The sequence below is a fragment of the Aquila chrysaetos genome, chromosome 5 (assembly GCF_900496995.4).
Source record: "Aquila chrysaetos chrysaetos chromosome 5, bAquChr1.4, whole genome shotgun sequence".
Lineage (NCBI taxonomy): Eukaryota > Metazoa > Chordata > Aves > Accipitriformes > Accipitridae > Aquila > Aquila chrysaetos.
The window spans coordinates 72,570,600-72,585,743 of NC_044008.1; the positions used below are offsets into that span (position 1 = coordinate 72,570,600).

At 39.0% G+C, this 15,144-nt stretch overlaps 1 protein-coding gene across 3 annotated transcripts; it reads left to right on the forward strand.

The window, feature by feature from the left end:
- The first annotated feature begins 1,576 nt into the window (after positions 1-1,576).
- On the forward strand, positions 1,577-11,104 carry PSMD12 (proteasome 26S subunit, non-ATPase 12). Of its 3 annotated transcripts, XR_005932330.1 has the most exons (12): positions 1,577-1,772; positions 3,567-3,626; positions 3,870-3,998; positions 5,418-5,525; positions 6,485-6,589; positions 7,035-7,184; positions 7,355-7,489; positions 8,053-8,165; positions 8,554-8,728; positions 9,250-9,327; positions 10,106-10,205; positions 10,663-10,760. XR_005932330.1 is itself a non-coding variant. In XM_030014455.2 (11 exons), the coding sequence occupies exons 1-11, from the start codon at positions 1,665-1,667 to the stop codon at positions 10,870-10,872; spliced, it is 1,371 nt and encodes a 456-aa protein (XP_029870315.1). In that variant the 5' UTR covers positions 1,578-1,664; the 3' UTR covers positions 10,873-11,104. The 3 variants fall into 3 exon arrangements, 1 of the variants encoding a protein (XP_029870315.1); XR_003923397.2 differs by lacking the exon at positions 10,106-10,205 and having other exon boundaries at positions 9,195-9,327; XM_030014455.2 differs by lacking the exon at positions 10,106-10,205 and having other exon boundaries at positions 1,578-1,772; positions 10,663-11,104.
- Positions 11,105-15,144: the final 4,040 nt, after the last annotated feature.

Genomic DNA, 15,144 nt, shown 5'->3' on the forward strand with positions numbered 1-15,144 from the left:
GCAAAAGCTGCCTCCTCGTCTCCCAGCATAGCCATGCAGGTAAAGGAAGATAACAGTTGCAGTATGCATTAATTTTCTTCCTGTTTCACTCAGTGTCTGAACCAAAATTACTGTGTATGGGAATATGTTCAATCCAACTTTTAACTTCCCTGAAAGCCATCACTCCCTATCCATTGACTGTAAAATTATACTAATATTACGACGAGATAATAAAAGAATGAGATTTTACAATTCAAAATAAATTGTCAAAGCTCTGTAAAAATTTGTAAATGGCTAGGGTTAGGAAAGAACAACTCATACACTTTCTGATACATGCATGTATTTTCAATACTTAGGTCAATTAATAACTAAAAACCTATTAAGGATAATGGATAAATTGTTACTGGACTTTTAAAATCAAGTTTGAGTTCAAACAGAAAGTGACTCAAAGTCCATGGTCTATTCTGTGCTAATTGGAAAGCATATATCGGTATATCAGTATTAGAGCTCTGAATTCACTTAACTGAATTACTCTATATTTACACCAGTGTAGCAGATGTAGTAACTCAGGTCTTAATTCTGTAAGTGAAAGATTTAAAATAGTTATCTCAAATACCCCTTTGACACATTAACATGTTGTTACGTATGTGGTATGGTCATAAAGTAACAACACAATGTAATTTCACGGTAATTTTCTGGGAGTCTTAAATAACAACCAAAGACATAGGGCATTCAGTGATCATTATTTCCTTCTGAGTTGTTTGCTTGCAACATGATTGAGTCTCTCCAGTGAATAAAACTTCTCTATCATATGAAATTGTGTTGGAATGGGAAATGATGGCAATCTACAATGTCAAGTGTTGCATCAATGCCTCACAGCAGCTTATCAAACACGTTCACAGTGCAACACTGGCTATGATCAGGATCTCTATGCTCTTAAAACCCATTGTGTCTCCTATCTTTTCCTCACCTCTCCAGCAATGCCAGGTGATTAAATGACTCAAGGCTGGAACCCGAGATACACTGAAATCACCACGGTGAAGTCACCAGCTACCACACACTGCATCCTCCAGCGAGGCCATACCACGGTGCAGCCTGCCATGTCAACGTGGCATGATTCTCTCAGAACGTGGGGAAACAGCATAAACCCAAGATCCTCCTGACTCACCACCCCCCACCCTAGGCCCCTAGCAAGGTTTCAAGCTCTTTGACACACAAGCCACCACCAACACCGTGCCTGCGGCAACCGTGCTGAGAGAACCCACGCCCCTGCTGAGGCAGCAGGCCACAGGGCAAGCCCAGGGCTGTGACTGGACTCCACGAGAAGTCACCGCCCCGCATCCACCACCACCCTCCCCCTTCCTGGGTGCCGGTGGGGGGGTCCCCTCAGCCCGGGACACTGCTCCAAGAGAGCCAGGCCGGGGCTCAGCGGCGGGAACAGCCGCCGGGACCGCCCGCAGGCCAAGAACCGCCGGCGGCCGCCGCTCCCCTCAGAGCAGGCACCTCCCTTCCCGCCCCGCCCCGGGTCCTGAGGCGGGCTGAGGTGGCTCCGGCAAGCGCCTGTTTGGCGCAGTGCGGGGCGGGGTCCTTCCGCGGGGCTGCCCTCGGCCGTGCCTGCGCGCAGGGCCCGGCTGGCTTCCGGTGTGTGTTCGAGGGGGGACGCGGAGCGGAGCGGAGCCGGGGAGATGGCGGAGGGCGGCGCGGAGCGGGCCGATGGCCGTATCGTGAAAATGGAGGTGGATTACAGCGCGACGGTGGACCAGCGGCTGCCCGAGTGCGAGCGGCTGGCGCAGGTGAGGGGAGGGGGAAAGGCCGGCGGTGCGGATGGGCTGAGTCATGGCGTGGGGCGCGCTAGGCCGCGCTCGGGGAGGCGGCCCGGTGGCGGGGGGACGGGGGCGTGCGGCGCGACGGGCAGCCGCCTCTTGTCACCCGATCCGGTGCTGAGGGGTCCGGGGCTCGGGCCCTGCCGTGCCAGGTTGGGGAAGGAGGGAAGTAGGGACTGCTCCACCATTTCATGGGCGGTGTACGGGGAGGGGGGGGCAGAAGGATGGTGGGCAGGAGGGAGGCGAGAGGAGATGTCAGGGTGCAGCCTCGCCGGTAAGGGGATAGGAAGGCCCGAGTTCACCAGAAGGGACATGGCTTTTGCCCGCTGCCACTTTCCGAGGGCAGCGCGGCTGGGCAGACACGTAGGTGCTTGTTCATCCTAGGACTGCTGTGTGCCAGAGCTGCCTCCGTGTAATTGATCCTTTGCCAGGTTAGACAGGCAGCGCTTTGGGTCCTTCTAACTCGGTTATGTGTGTGCCCCGAGAGACTGGAGTGGAGGGTCAGAGCCACGGCAGGCTGATAGGGCGCCTGGCATCTGCCGAGCAAACGTGTATGTGCACTCAGCCGTAGGCGACTGCAGACTGTCTTGCTGATGGGATCGTGGAGGTAATCATGCGTATGGTGTATCTTAAGATTTCTTTTATGAACTTGTTCAGTAGCATAGAGATTCTTACGCGTCTCGGACCTCAGAACAGACAGATTGGATTTGTTGTTATGTTCTGTCCCAGTAGGATGGTATCTGATTCTTTACATGCTGCAAATGCCCCGCTTGATCCGCGTGTCTCGTTGCGATAGGCACATTGTACTATATAGCATATTGTAGAATTCTGAAGGCAGTAGCCTTAAGATAAGTAAATTGCATCTTACACTAAGACTGTACTGTATGGAGAGTAGGCACAGGTGTTTTATCCCATGAACACGGCTCTGCGTAGGTATTGGACACCATGACCATGTTTCATTGCTGCGTAACATGTAAATTTTTGTGGCAGTAAGAGCACATCCGTTACAAACCATTATATATCGTTTAAAAGATTTCAGTAGGGTAGGTATGTTTTAGAAACAAATTTCATTTTCTCTTTTTTGTTACTAATTTTCTAGTTTCTAACCTTTTTTTGCAGCCTCACAGTTGCCGTGGGCTGTTAAAAATTCTCCCACATTAACATTTTTTTTACAAGATATTTGCTAGGAATTACAATTTAGGACTAAAAGTATGTTGTGGTATCTTTAACTCTTCTAAACAAAGGCAAATATCATTCTCAAAACCCAAAAAGCAGGACTATTATAATTCCATGCTTAGGCTGTAAAGCATGTAGTTTATGCTTTCGAAAATATGCTCTAATTAAGATATGATGAATGTGGATGAAAGTAATAGTAAACCAATTTTTTGGCCAAGGTATCTAATTGTGTATCTGTTCTCACTTAAAGTGTTGTTTTGGCTAGGAAGATCAGTCTTCCATCTAGCTTGGTGAATTTCAGCTAACCAAACCTGTCTGAAACTTGCTAGGTTTCTTGCACTAGACAGACAACTTATAGCATGTATTGGGCAAAAATGGAGCTAGTACTTTTCCAGTTTAATCTGTGTGTAGAACCATATATTTAAAGTTAGTGCTATATATATTTATTTTTTTAAGGAAAAAAAAAACTTAAAGGTGAGTGTACAGGCTCGTTTATGGTTTTTACTTGCATGACAATTAGAGCTACTCTCAATTTAAACTGAATTGTGTTCTTCGCTCATGGTGATAATTCTTTGCCTATCACATTAGGAAGGAAGATTGCAGGAAGTAATTGAAAACCTTCTCTCTTTGGAAAAACAAACACGAACGGTAAGTAGCGTATGGTGTCCAACATTTATGCTGGGTTGTCCTACCCCCTGCCCTTGTTCCAGTGCCTTAAAGTCCTGAAAGGAATTGGAGTATCAGTCTTTCTCTGTTGTTGTTCTTTTCTTTAAAAAGAAAATCAACAGGCTAGATAGAATCTTTTTTTTTCCCTTGCTATAACAGAAGTGCAAGTGATAGAGGTCTGCAGGTTGTTTATCCCATCACTAATATGCTGTTTGTTTGTTACAGGCATCTGACATGGTCTCCACATCCCGTATCTTAGTTGCTATAGTGAAAATGTGTTACGAAGCTAAAGACTGGGATGCTCTTAATGAAAATATTATTCTCCTATCAAAGAGAAGAAGTCAGTTAAAACAGGTGAATTTAATCCTTTGAAACAAAAAATGAAGTTACGTTTTGAGCTGTATTATATATCTAATTCCCCCTTGTGGGTAGGGACTTTTCTGGCTTTGTAGCACCTGCCTGAATATATTGTAATTAGCTTCTGTTGACATTTTTTGCTAGACATATGAAGGCCAGTAATGAAACTGAGGTCTGGAATTTGTCTTCACCTTGTGCCTGAGCTCTGTGTGGTCCAGCTTGCCGTTCCTGGCAACACAGCTGTGACTTCTCTGCTTTCATGCATACCAGTGCTTTTAGATGGTAGTTCATCTTTACACTCTTCTGCAGTCTGTATTGTAAACGTATTCTTAATTTTTCATGTTCACATGAGGTGTACATTAAACAGAGTTATTGTAATTTATTGTGATCGAATAAAGTGTATGCTTTACATACTTGCTTTTGAAACTGTGGTACTCTGGAATGCAGTTCTGTCTGAGAAATCGGCTATTGGGATAGCTGAAAGCACTTGCATTTAAGAAGGTACAACATATATTACACTGTGTGTTTAGTTTGACTTAATTAGAAGTCAGCAACAGGTAATTTTAAAGGCATCATTGCTTTAGGAAGAAAAAGGTTAGCTACCTTTTAATGTGCAGAAACTTTAGGAGTGTGTATACAAGTAGAGTACAGTTTAGTTCTCTAACTTGAACAAACTGTGGTTGAAGACTTGGGTCATTTCAGCTGAATTTTCTTCTTGAGGAAGAAGTTTCCAGAAGTTTCATTCTGTTTGTTTTTTTTTTTTCTTTCTTTCCCAGAAGTAGGTATTTTAATAATAATTGTAACAGCTTTGTCAGTGTTGTTACCAGAAGAAAATACTCCAATACCTGTGCTTGCCACTGAAGGATGCTAGCTTATTAGTGCCTATTTGGGAATATGCAGAGATGGAAAAGCATCAGTCAGAAATAATTACCCCTCTTCCTTCCCTTCCTGAAAAATTTACAGGTGTCCTTCCTGAAAAATCTACAGGTGTCCTAAAGAGAATGGCTAGTGCATACACTTAAGAGAAGATGTACCTTCCCTTTAGCCATGCAGGTCTTAGGGCAAACAGGCAAGTTTTGCCAGTCTGTGTGAGAGTCGTGTGGATTTGGCAGAAGAGGAGTACTACTTTTCAAGAGAGAACCTCATAGGATGAACTACTTTGAATATCATGGGAAAAACTGAGATGAAAGAAATGACAGGACAGCATCACATTTGACTTCTAGCATCAGTTGGTAGCATCATTTTACATGTTTTTATGAACCAAAGTAATGAGATGTATCTTGCATGCTTTTCGTTGAAATGAGTCTCTTTAGTTTGATATGAAACTATCTAGTACTTATCTCTGAGTGTTATAGTTTGAATGCATTTGCAAAATCTGAAAACACAGTATGTTCTTCTTTTCTGTTATTGTACTAGGCAGTTGCTAAAATGGTCCAGCAGTGCTGCACTTACGTTGAAGACATCACAGACTTACCAGTCAAACTGCGCTTAATTGACACGTTGCGTATGGTTACAGAAGGAAAAGTAAGATTTTGTTTTAAGACTGAATGTCTAAAAGGTAGAATAAAAATGTTCACCTTCTTTAAAAGCATAGCTTCTTAACATTTTTTAATCTTGTTCAAATAAGAGCAAAAGTAATTTTTAAATTAACCTGAGAAGCCAAGTAGTGTATTTCTTTCCAAAAGACTGCAAATATTTTCCAGATTTTATATTTAAATAATTCGCTGAAACACTGGTCATATTTCCATTATGCAGATATTTGGATATATTATTAATATAATTAATAATACATTTCAGAGTTCTAAAACGCCGTTTATTTTTTGCTTTTTAAAATGTTACATATTTGAAATTGTTAGAGAAATGGGCAAGTTTAGTTTAATTTCTCCTGCACTTACAAGGTGTTACGTACAGTTATGGTAACCAGCAGGTGATATCAAAGCATTACATCAAGTTAATTACTTACATAATATTCCTTTTGCTTTAAGAAAATAAACAATTCTGGATTAAGGCAAATCTGTATTAATGTTACAGCTTTTGTCTGTTCAAAGTTAATCTAAATTGTAAGTAATCAAGTATTGTTGATTTATGGCTGGTTAGGAGTTAGTGAAATAATGCAAATGGTAGTACTTAGTACAAATTAACCATTAAAGTCTTAACTTTGTATCTGTTTCAGTATATTTTAGCAGACAAAATACCTAATACTTCATTCACAGTGCGCATCCTTTTATGTTTGCTTAAAGAATGGCAGATGAATTTAGACGTTATTTTTTAGATTAATTTGGTCCAAATACTTCTGCTGTGTCAACTATCCTTCATATTTTATTTGTGTATATTGTGGATAGTGTCAGTAGAGTGTATGGATACGCAAGGAATTAATTGGTTCTATGAAAACATCAAATATATGTCTTAGTGGGGTTGTGGTCTTAGAGTTTGCACTCTTCTTTAGAAAATTCCAATTTTTAAACTACTACTTCTGATTTCAGATATATGTGGAAATTGAACGTGCTCGCCTGACAAAGACACTTGCAACAATAAAAGAACAGAATGGGGAAGTGAAAGAGGCTGCCTCTATTCTGCAAGAATTGCAGGTAACATGCCTTGTAACTCAAAATTGCGTCAGCAATGAAAGTTAATTCTGACTGCTCTTAGATTATTGTTTAGAAACTTAATCAGGTACATCTGCAGAAATGCCTGGAATTAGATTAACTGTTATTAGGGAAGTGTAATTCGGTTTTAACCGCTTTTGTTAGTCTCATGGTTAGGTTACATAGAATTTTTCCTATTTGGAAAACAGATCTCAATTCTCTAGGTAGCGCATTGAGTTTAGTGTTAGTGGATTATTCTGGTGTAAGTGGGGGCTATGATTTAAAATGGAATAACCTTTTCTCCATTTTCACTTGCTCTGGAATAGCTGTTTTTTCTGTTTTGTTTTGTTTTGTTTTCCTCCCCTGACAATCTCCCACTCTTCTTGTGTAGTTATGACTTCACTTGATTTGACTTTGACAGTATGAAATAGTTACCTTTTCATTTTAGGTGGAAACCTATGGTTCAATGGAAAAGAAAGAACGTGTAGAATTTATCTTGGAGCAGATGAGACTCTGTCTAGCTGTAAAAGACTATATACGGACTCAAATTATCAGCAAAAAAATTAATACAAAATTTTTTCAAGAAGAAAACACAGAAGTAAGTCATTGGAGGATTTCTCTTTCTCCCCACCCCATCCCAATTTTAATCTGACATGCCCGTCTTCAGGTCCAAGTATATTTGAATCCCTCTGTTTTCTGGGATTGAGTTGGATTTCATTTACATGATTCATGGAGCTGTATTAATTTTGCTGTTTGATACTGTTTCAGAAACTAAAGTTGAAATACTACAACTTAATGATCCAGCTGGATCAACATGAAGGCTCCTACCTCTCCATCTGTAAGCACTACAGAGCCATTTATGATACTCCATGTATCCAGGCTGAAAGTGAAAAGTGGCAGCAGGTAAAAAAACATTACCTAGAAAATGTCTGTATTTTCATGTGGCAAGTAGCCATTTCATTACCAGATCAATTCACAGCAGATTAAATAGCTCATCAGTCTGTTGTTCTTAATTTTTTTAAATGGCTATATTAACAAATTAGTTAGTTAAAACCAGATATAATAAAGTTGATTTCAAATGAATATTTATAACTAACATCATCATTATATTGTCTTTGAAATCTTGAGAATGTCTTGTCTGTTTTGTACAAGTGCAGAAATGAAAAACAGCTGTGCAAGTGTGGTCTAATTGATACTGTTGTGTATGCACAACAGATATTATGTATTTCAAAAGATTCTTTTTCATGTATTTATTTTAAATACTAGAATTTTAGTTGACCTGAATCAATTTAAATGTATCACTTTGAATGAAGGTTCATTTCTGCAAGATGACATCAATTTCACCTTAACTTCTTAATACATTGGGCTTAAGCCTTTTACGTGTGAAACTCTTAAGCACTGTGAGCAGTGTTTTCAATTCCTCTGTTTAATTATGGGAAAAAACCACACTCTTTCCTCTTAAACAGGCACTGAAGAGCGTTGTTCTTTATGTTATTCTTTCACCTTACGACAACGAACAATCTGATTTGGTGCACAGAATTAGTAGTGACAAAAAGCTAGAAGAAATCCCAAAGTATAAGTAAGTATTCTTTCTAATAAACAATTCTTAGGTAAAAAAAAAAAAAGTCTCTCTCAAATCAACTGTGCAAGTGAAGTCCCTTTATGCTAAGTCTGCTGTAAGCATCTCAGAATTTAATGCTGTATGAAAAATACTGCAAAATTTTCATGATTGTGCAAGTTCTACGTTAAAATAAGTGTTTCTTTATAAGAGAAAGATATTTATTAGAAACACAGTCTGACTTGAGCTGCCCCCGATACCGTGAAGTATTACAGAGTATATTCATGAAGAACAATGAATATTAACAGTAATAAAATTAAAACATTTAACATTATTTCTTTGATCTATTTAAGTATGAAATGAGCCTTATTAATACAGGATTGTAAATCAACTTTACTAAACCATTTAGAGACCTCCTAAAACTATTTACCACCATGGAATTGATGCGATGGACTGCCCTAGTTGAAGAATACGGGAAAGAATTGAGAGAAGGATCCCTTGACAGTCCTGCAACAGATGTTTTTGGCTGTACAGAGGAAGGTGAAAAGAGATGGAAAGATTTAAAAAATAGAGTTGTGGAACATGTAAGTATGGCTGTCTTTAAGCATTAGCTATATATTCAGTGCCTCAACTAAAAATGCTTTTCGCTTGCCATATTTTAGTTACAAAGAGAAACAGAAGAAGTATATAGTAAAGCATCAGATAAATTGCCTTTTCCATTGTGTTATATTTTCAACATTTTATTTGCTTGTGTATCTTTATTATAGATAGGTATTTGGCACAGTTGCCAGAAAAAAGAGCATACTGCACTCAAAGTGTGAGATTTAGCATTCACATTTCAATAGAGTAGAAATTTGAAAGTTGTGCTTTGTATTAAATTCATAATTAGTTGATTTCGTTACTTAATAATTTGTCATGTAGAGACTTTTATACCTTTTACAAGCAAAAGAACTGTCTGTTCACAACTCCCTCACGTACCTTATGCTGGACTGCCGTTAGAGCACTACAGCTCCTAATCTGCTTTTAACATTGACTTTTATATTTTTGCAGCCTGCTTCAATTATTTTTTGAACATAACCCTCTACTCTGAACACTTTTATTCCAGAATATTAGAATAATGGCTAAATATTATACCAGAATTACAATGAAGAGAATGGCACAGCTCCTGGATCTCTCCGTTGATGTAAGTGTTGCTTTGCTTATCCTTCTGTATAAAGAATGTGGAAGTGTATGTGCACATGTGTTTGTGGCAATAATGTAAGTATGCAGCAGAGTAACATTTTCTTCTAATTTGACTTCTCTTTTTAACTTAAAAAGCTCTGTAAGTGATGCCGTAGATCATCATTGCATTGTTTTACAGACAATGCAGAAAGAAGTAGCATTGTAGAAATACACTGCTTGGTACAAAATTCTCAGGGTTTACACTTGTGTGTTTATGAATGTTCATGGATATAGTATCTATCATTGTATCTGTATATATCTGTCTTTGTATTATACTTGCAGCTCTCCTGGCTTCATCCTTAGTCTAATTCCCCTGTTTGTGTTACCAGTGCTTTTCAGCTCTTACAGGAAGAACAAAGTGTGTTATAGTGATATACAGGGAGCATTAACTGAACTTTAGTTCATAGGGTTCTTTTTATGAGAAGTAGTGTAAAAGTCTATTGGGAGTAATAGTATTAATCTGAATATTTGTCACTTTACTAGTCAATATGAAGACCTGAGTGTATTTTCATGCCTTTATGGGAGTTAGAAAACTGTTTTTTAATCCAGGCAGAACTCAATTTCATGATGCATGTGCCCGTAAGGCAAAAGCTGCTCATAAAATTCATTTATATTCAAGGTCTCATTTAAATGCTGGAACTTCTTGTCTTGCGTTTCAGTGTTAAAAAGTTCTTGTCAATGGGTGATTAAGACTGACTGAAGGTACAGGGTTTCTCACCTTTAAATGTCCCTGTTTATAGATGGTTGTACTTTGAGAACACGGGGTGGAGTAGTCTTGCTGTCATCACCCTTTGTGTTTTCAAGAGCTTTCCAAAAAGGTTCATACATCATGGCATATTGGTATGTCGAGTGCAAATGAAAAGCTTTACCCTACTGTCTTTTAATTAAATCTGCTCTTGTCCACAAACTTGGAATAAACCTTCTTTGACAGCGGTCAGTAATTCACACGGATTTTCCTATGCCTTGCTTGTCAGACGGCTTGTTCCGATATCTCTGTAGCCAAGTACTCGAAAGTGTAAAAGTCTGTTGGTGTAGTACATTAGAAACTTTTAATTTCATGAAAGATAATCAAATATAGGTCAAATGGGGGGGGGGGGGGGGAAGATCGTGCTAGTACCTTGCAGTGCCAATGTGTAATATTATTGTGTGTTTTTTTTAAGTACAATATTACTACAGCTGTATTTGTTAAGTATAAAGAAAATCTTGTTCCTTGTGCTTTAATGCTGTTTGGGAGGAATTCTGGCGTTTTGTAGATAAAAATGCTATTTTCTTGACTTGGTGCTGTTTGTCTTTACAGGAATCGGAGGAGTTCCTGTCTAACCTAGTAGTTAATAAGACCATCTTTGCTAAAGTAGACAGGCTGGCAGGAATTATCAATTTTCAGAGGCCGAAGGACCCAAACAACATACTCAATGACTGGTCTCACAAGCTCAACTCACTAATGGCCCTAGTTAACAAAACCACACATCTCATTGCCAAAGAGGAGATGATACATAACCTGCAGTAAGGTGCCTCAATAATCTCAGTGCTTTTAAAGAAGGCATTAAATCTTCATAATAGAGACTATTATTATGGTGTGTATATGGTTTGTTTTCTCCCTGTCAAGCCTTCCTGGTCTAAATTTTAGAACATAATTCTGAAATTCCTGTTGGCAATTAAGTTCCCTTGATGATTCATTCAGTTGTTAAATGTTTTTGCTACAATTGGTGAAAGAACATAATAAAACTGTATTGTCTGTATAATAGTAGTCTTGTGATTTCTTCTTTTCCATGTATACTTTTACCTGTCTAACACATCATTCTGTGGTTATTTCATTACAGGACTATTTTTGAGGCTGTGATTGAGAGGATATACTGTAAATAATAAAATCCTAGGGTTTTACAATAGCATGCATTCAGGTAATTTATAATGATAATGTTGTAACGTTATGTCAAGATACTGTTTGAACAAAATTCTGGATGTTCATGCTTAAGAATAATGCTATTTCTTGTGATTTGGGACTACAGATAGACTTTATTAATTAATTCTGAACTGACTGGGAAATCTGCCTGAATCCTTTCTGCTTGGTGCAAATCACTAATTTTTACTGTTTTGTCGTTACAGTTTGTGATGGCTACAATAGCAATTATGCAATTAGCTAAGATAGTCCTTCAAAGCTGCTGCTTCTCATAATTGAATCTGTTATATACAGAGAAGATAACATCCTACTACTTGCTTTAACCTACTTGTAATGGAGGGAAGCTGTAGACTTTTCCCCATGTCCCTGTTCTGTTTTTTTTAAGAAAGTAAAATAGTAGCACAAATAGTATAGTAAGAATCAATGGAATTTTATTGAATTTACTCTGGTTTTTAATGATTTTTAATGATAGCCATAACTAACTATTCTGTTCCTAATTAGTGGGGTAGACACTATAATTGTAAATGATGTATTGAGATGTATATAAATCCTATCTTTTTAACAGCACACTGAACTTCATTCAAACTAACACTCTTAGCACAGGTAATTATCATGTGAATACACAGTAAGTCAGGAAACTTTAGACAGTGATTTTGAGTGAGGGAGGTCTGTGAAGGGACAGGAAAAGATGGAAGCTTCTAAGCAGTGATTTGCATCTGAAATGTAGACTTTGGACATAGCTTGGGAATGTCATTTCAGACGCTTGTAACTTTATCAAGCCATACCAATCCAGCTTACTGCATTTAGGCAACAAAAAAGCAGCTGAACTATCAGTGAGGGAAGGGAGAAAGAGGAGCAGACTTCAGAACGCATAGAATGCTTACCATCTAACTTCCTAAATTGCATTATAATCCCAATTGTACGAGTTGTGTAAAATCTTGTCACAACCATATCTGAGAATGGGATGTACTGGTCTTTGCGAGGCTAGCCTTAGTAGCTAGCATGAGCAAAACTGGCTGCTGCTAGGATGATGAACAAGGTAACTTCAGTTTTGACCTTGTCAATTGAAAAAAATCAATCTTCTGGAAACTGAGGCAAGAGGTATCAGGAAGGACAACAGTGGGTCATCAGGGCAAGTGGGAACTTGCCTCTCCCCGTTCTTATCATAAACCTTTTTCTTCCATTTGCAAATCTGGTCTGGAATCTTTAACCCCAAGCAATTTAAGATTATGGACTCTCTGACACTTCTACCAGATGAGAGATATTGGACCTGTTTCCCCAGCCAGCCCTCTTTTCCTTTTTATCCTAGAGTGGAATGGTTCACTGGTTCCCTGGCCCTACTTTCTGGGGTTCTTGTGGATCCTGCTCCCTCTCTGGCCTAGCTATACCCCTCTCTGCTGCCTTTGATTGCATTTAGAGCATGAGTTTGTTGGAGAGAGGAAGAGGAGGTGGTTTCTCTCCCCTCGCAACTACCTTTTGCTGTCAGCATTGGAAAGGACATGGAAGCACTCTTACCTTTCAACAGTCCAGGTATCTCCTTAAAATTCAGTTCAGAGGGATTATGAAGGTTCACTTTCATGCTCTGTATTCATACCAAAGATCCACAATGATCAAGCTTTTTGCCTTTTGGTCTGAAACAGATTTTTGTCCTCACTGAGTTCAATTCCAACACCTTCATCTTGGTTTGACAACATACTGCCCAAGGCAAACTCCCTACTTTGTCCTCAGAGTGAGATACACCTGTTGTGTACCTAGTATTTGGGGCCCGAAGCAAGAATCCCTCAGTGTTTCCCTCCCCACACATCACAAAGTTAAAAGAGGTGTTTTAAAACAAAATTGTAGTGTTATTAGGCTGTATGGTAAGCCAAGTGAGTGAGTGAGTGAGTGGAAAAGTGGAAAAGAATGTATTCATTTAGCCTGGAGTTTTGTATTTTTGGTTGGGTGTTTTTTTTTTTTTTTTTTTTTTTTTTTTTTTTTGTGTGTGTGTGTGCTGGCAGGCTACTATTAATGGAAATTAAAGGAGTATATCTTGAGTCTCTCTGGAGAAGGTTGCCATGTTCAGGTTGCTAAGAAAAAAGACAAGCTGTTAACTTTTGGTGTTAGTTCATCTCAAGAATGCAGATATATGTCAGATATAACTCCATGAGCAATTTAAAGGTCAACATAAAGGCATGCTGGCTTCTTAAAAAAATGCACTGAGATTGAAGATCTTTGATCTTGACAATGTGGGATCAAACCATTGCAGTAATCTGAACTTTGTAGTTCCTACCTCCTCAATGTACCCTCAACATCCCCTTATTGCTGTTTGCTTCTCAACACTCATTTTGTGGATCAAAGGAAAAATGAATTAGTTTGAATATTACTTGTTCTAGAAATTGTATGTGTTTAAAGAGTCCACACTGAAGAAATGTTATCCTTGGATAATTATGAAGTAAGATTAAAGCTGAGATCATCTATTCATTAGAGGACTCTGGAGGAATTCCAGGGGAATTTTCATGCTGGAAAATCAAAACTTGCTACTCTTCACCCTAATAATCAGACATTAATGGATGCCTAGAAACAGTTTGCTTTATTGTTTAGTAAGACTAAGAATTACTGCTGCTATCTAACCTCAAGTCTACCACTGACTTGTTTGTGGCAAAGGGTAAAGCACTTAACTTCTGTTAGTTTCCCATGATTGCTGCTTCTGAGGGAGTTAAAAAAATTTATAAAGGTCCAGTGTGCTAAGACAATAAAAACATTGCTGCTATTACTGCAATCAGTCTGGAACTTCTATTGAGAAAGGACTCCTGTTTTCTTTCTCAGAGGTAAAAACTGCTCAAAATGCCAGCTGGGACGTTAGGCTACAGGGCCAGGGAGGCAGTTCGGTGCTGAATGTATTATGTGCTTATTACTTGTACATGTTAATTGTAATGGTTTTTCCTGTATTCTGAAGTTAGACATCATGAGTGGAGCTGATCGAAAATAGTGTTTTCTGTATTGGAATTCAAGAAATGCCAGTTCCCAGAAACAGGAGTGAACTTTATCATAGAATGGAAATTGATTTTCTGAATTTCCTGTGAAAGCAAAAGTCTGAGAAATAAAAAAAGCAGCAGTGTAAGTTTGAAATAATTAAAATAGTTTTGTTTTGATAATGTAGAAACCAAGCTATAGCTGTGATTCCAATTGTGCAGCTCATGGGCGAGCCAGGACTCTAGGGTTTTTTGGCTAACAGCTCTCCATTAGCCTTGAAGCAAGTGAGGGTTTCAGAGTTCCCAACTCTTCCAGAATCTGTGCCACACCTTTCAGAGCTCTGCTCAGATCTTAGCTTTGTGGCAGGGAGCCTAGCAGCCCTGAGTGGCCCCAGGTTTTCAAACTCCTGTTTTTTGGCAAGAAGCCTAGATTCTCCAAGGACCTGGGCATGGCTCCTAGCTTCACAAAATAGGGAGAAGTCCTGTGAACAGTCATCATTTACAGAATCCTGACTTAAGGGTAGGGAGGCTGGATGTGTTAGTGCCTTCTGTACAGGGCTTCCTTGCAGTAATGGTCCCTGGGAGATTGGGCTTTCTAAACTTCCAGCAGGAAATTGCAATTTTTGGATCTGAAAGGTTTTGAAATCTTAAAAAATGTAGAAGTGGAATTGAATTTGGTATTGCTGCATTCGTTCGAGGGTTTTTTTTTGTTTCATTTTTTGTTTTAATCTTACCATTATAACAAGTCCCTGGAAATATCACTGTTAGGCTTTTGAGGATCTGAGTCCCGTGAAGTCTCATGATGCTGAGCAGACATTAATTGGTTTTGTTCCTATCTCATGCCTCCCCATTGTGCCTTTGGCATTTCTTATATTTGCAACATATACTGTCGCTTTTCTTCTGCTCCCAGACTCCATGTGACCAGCTCCTC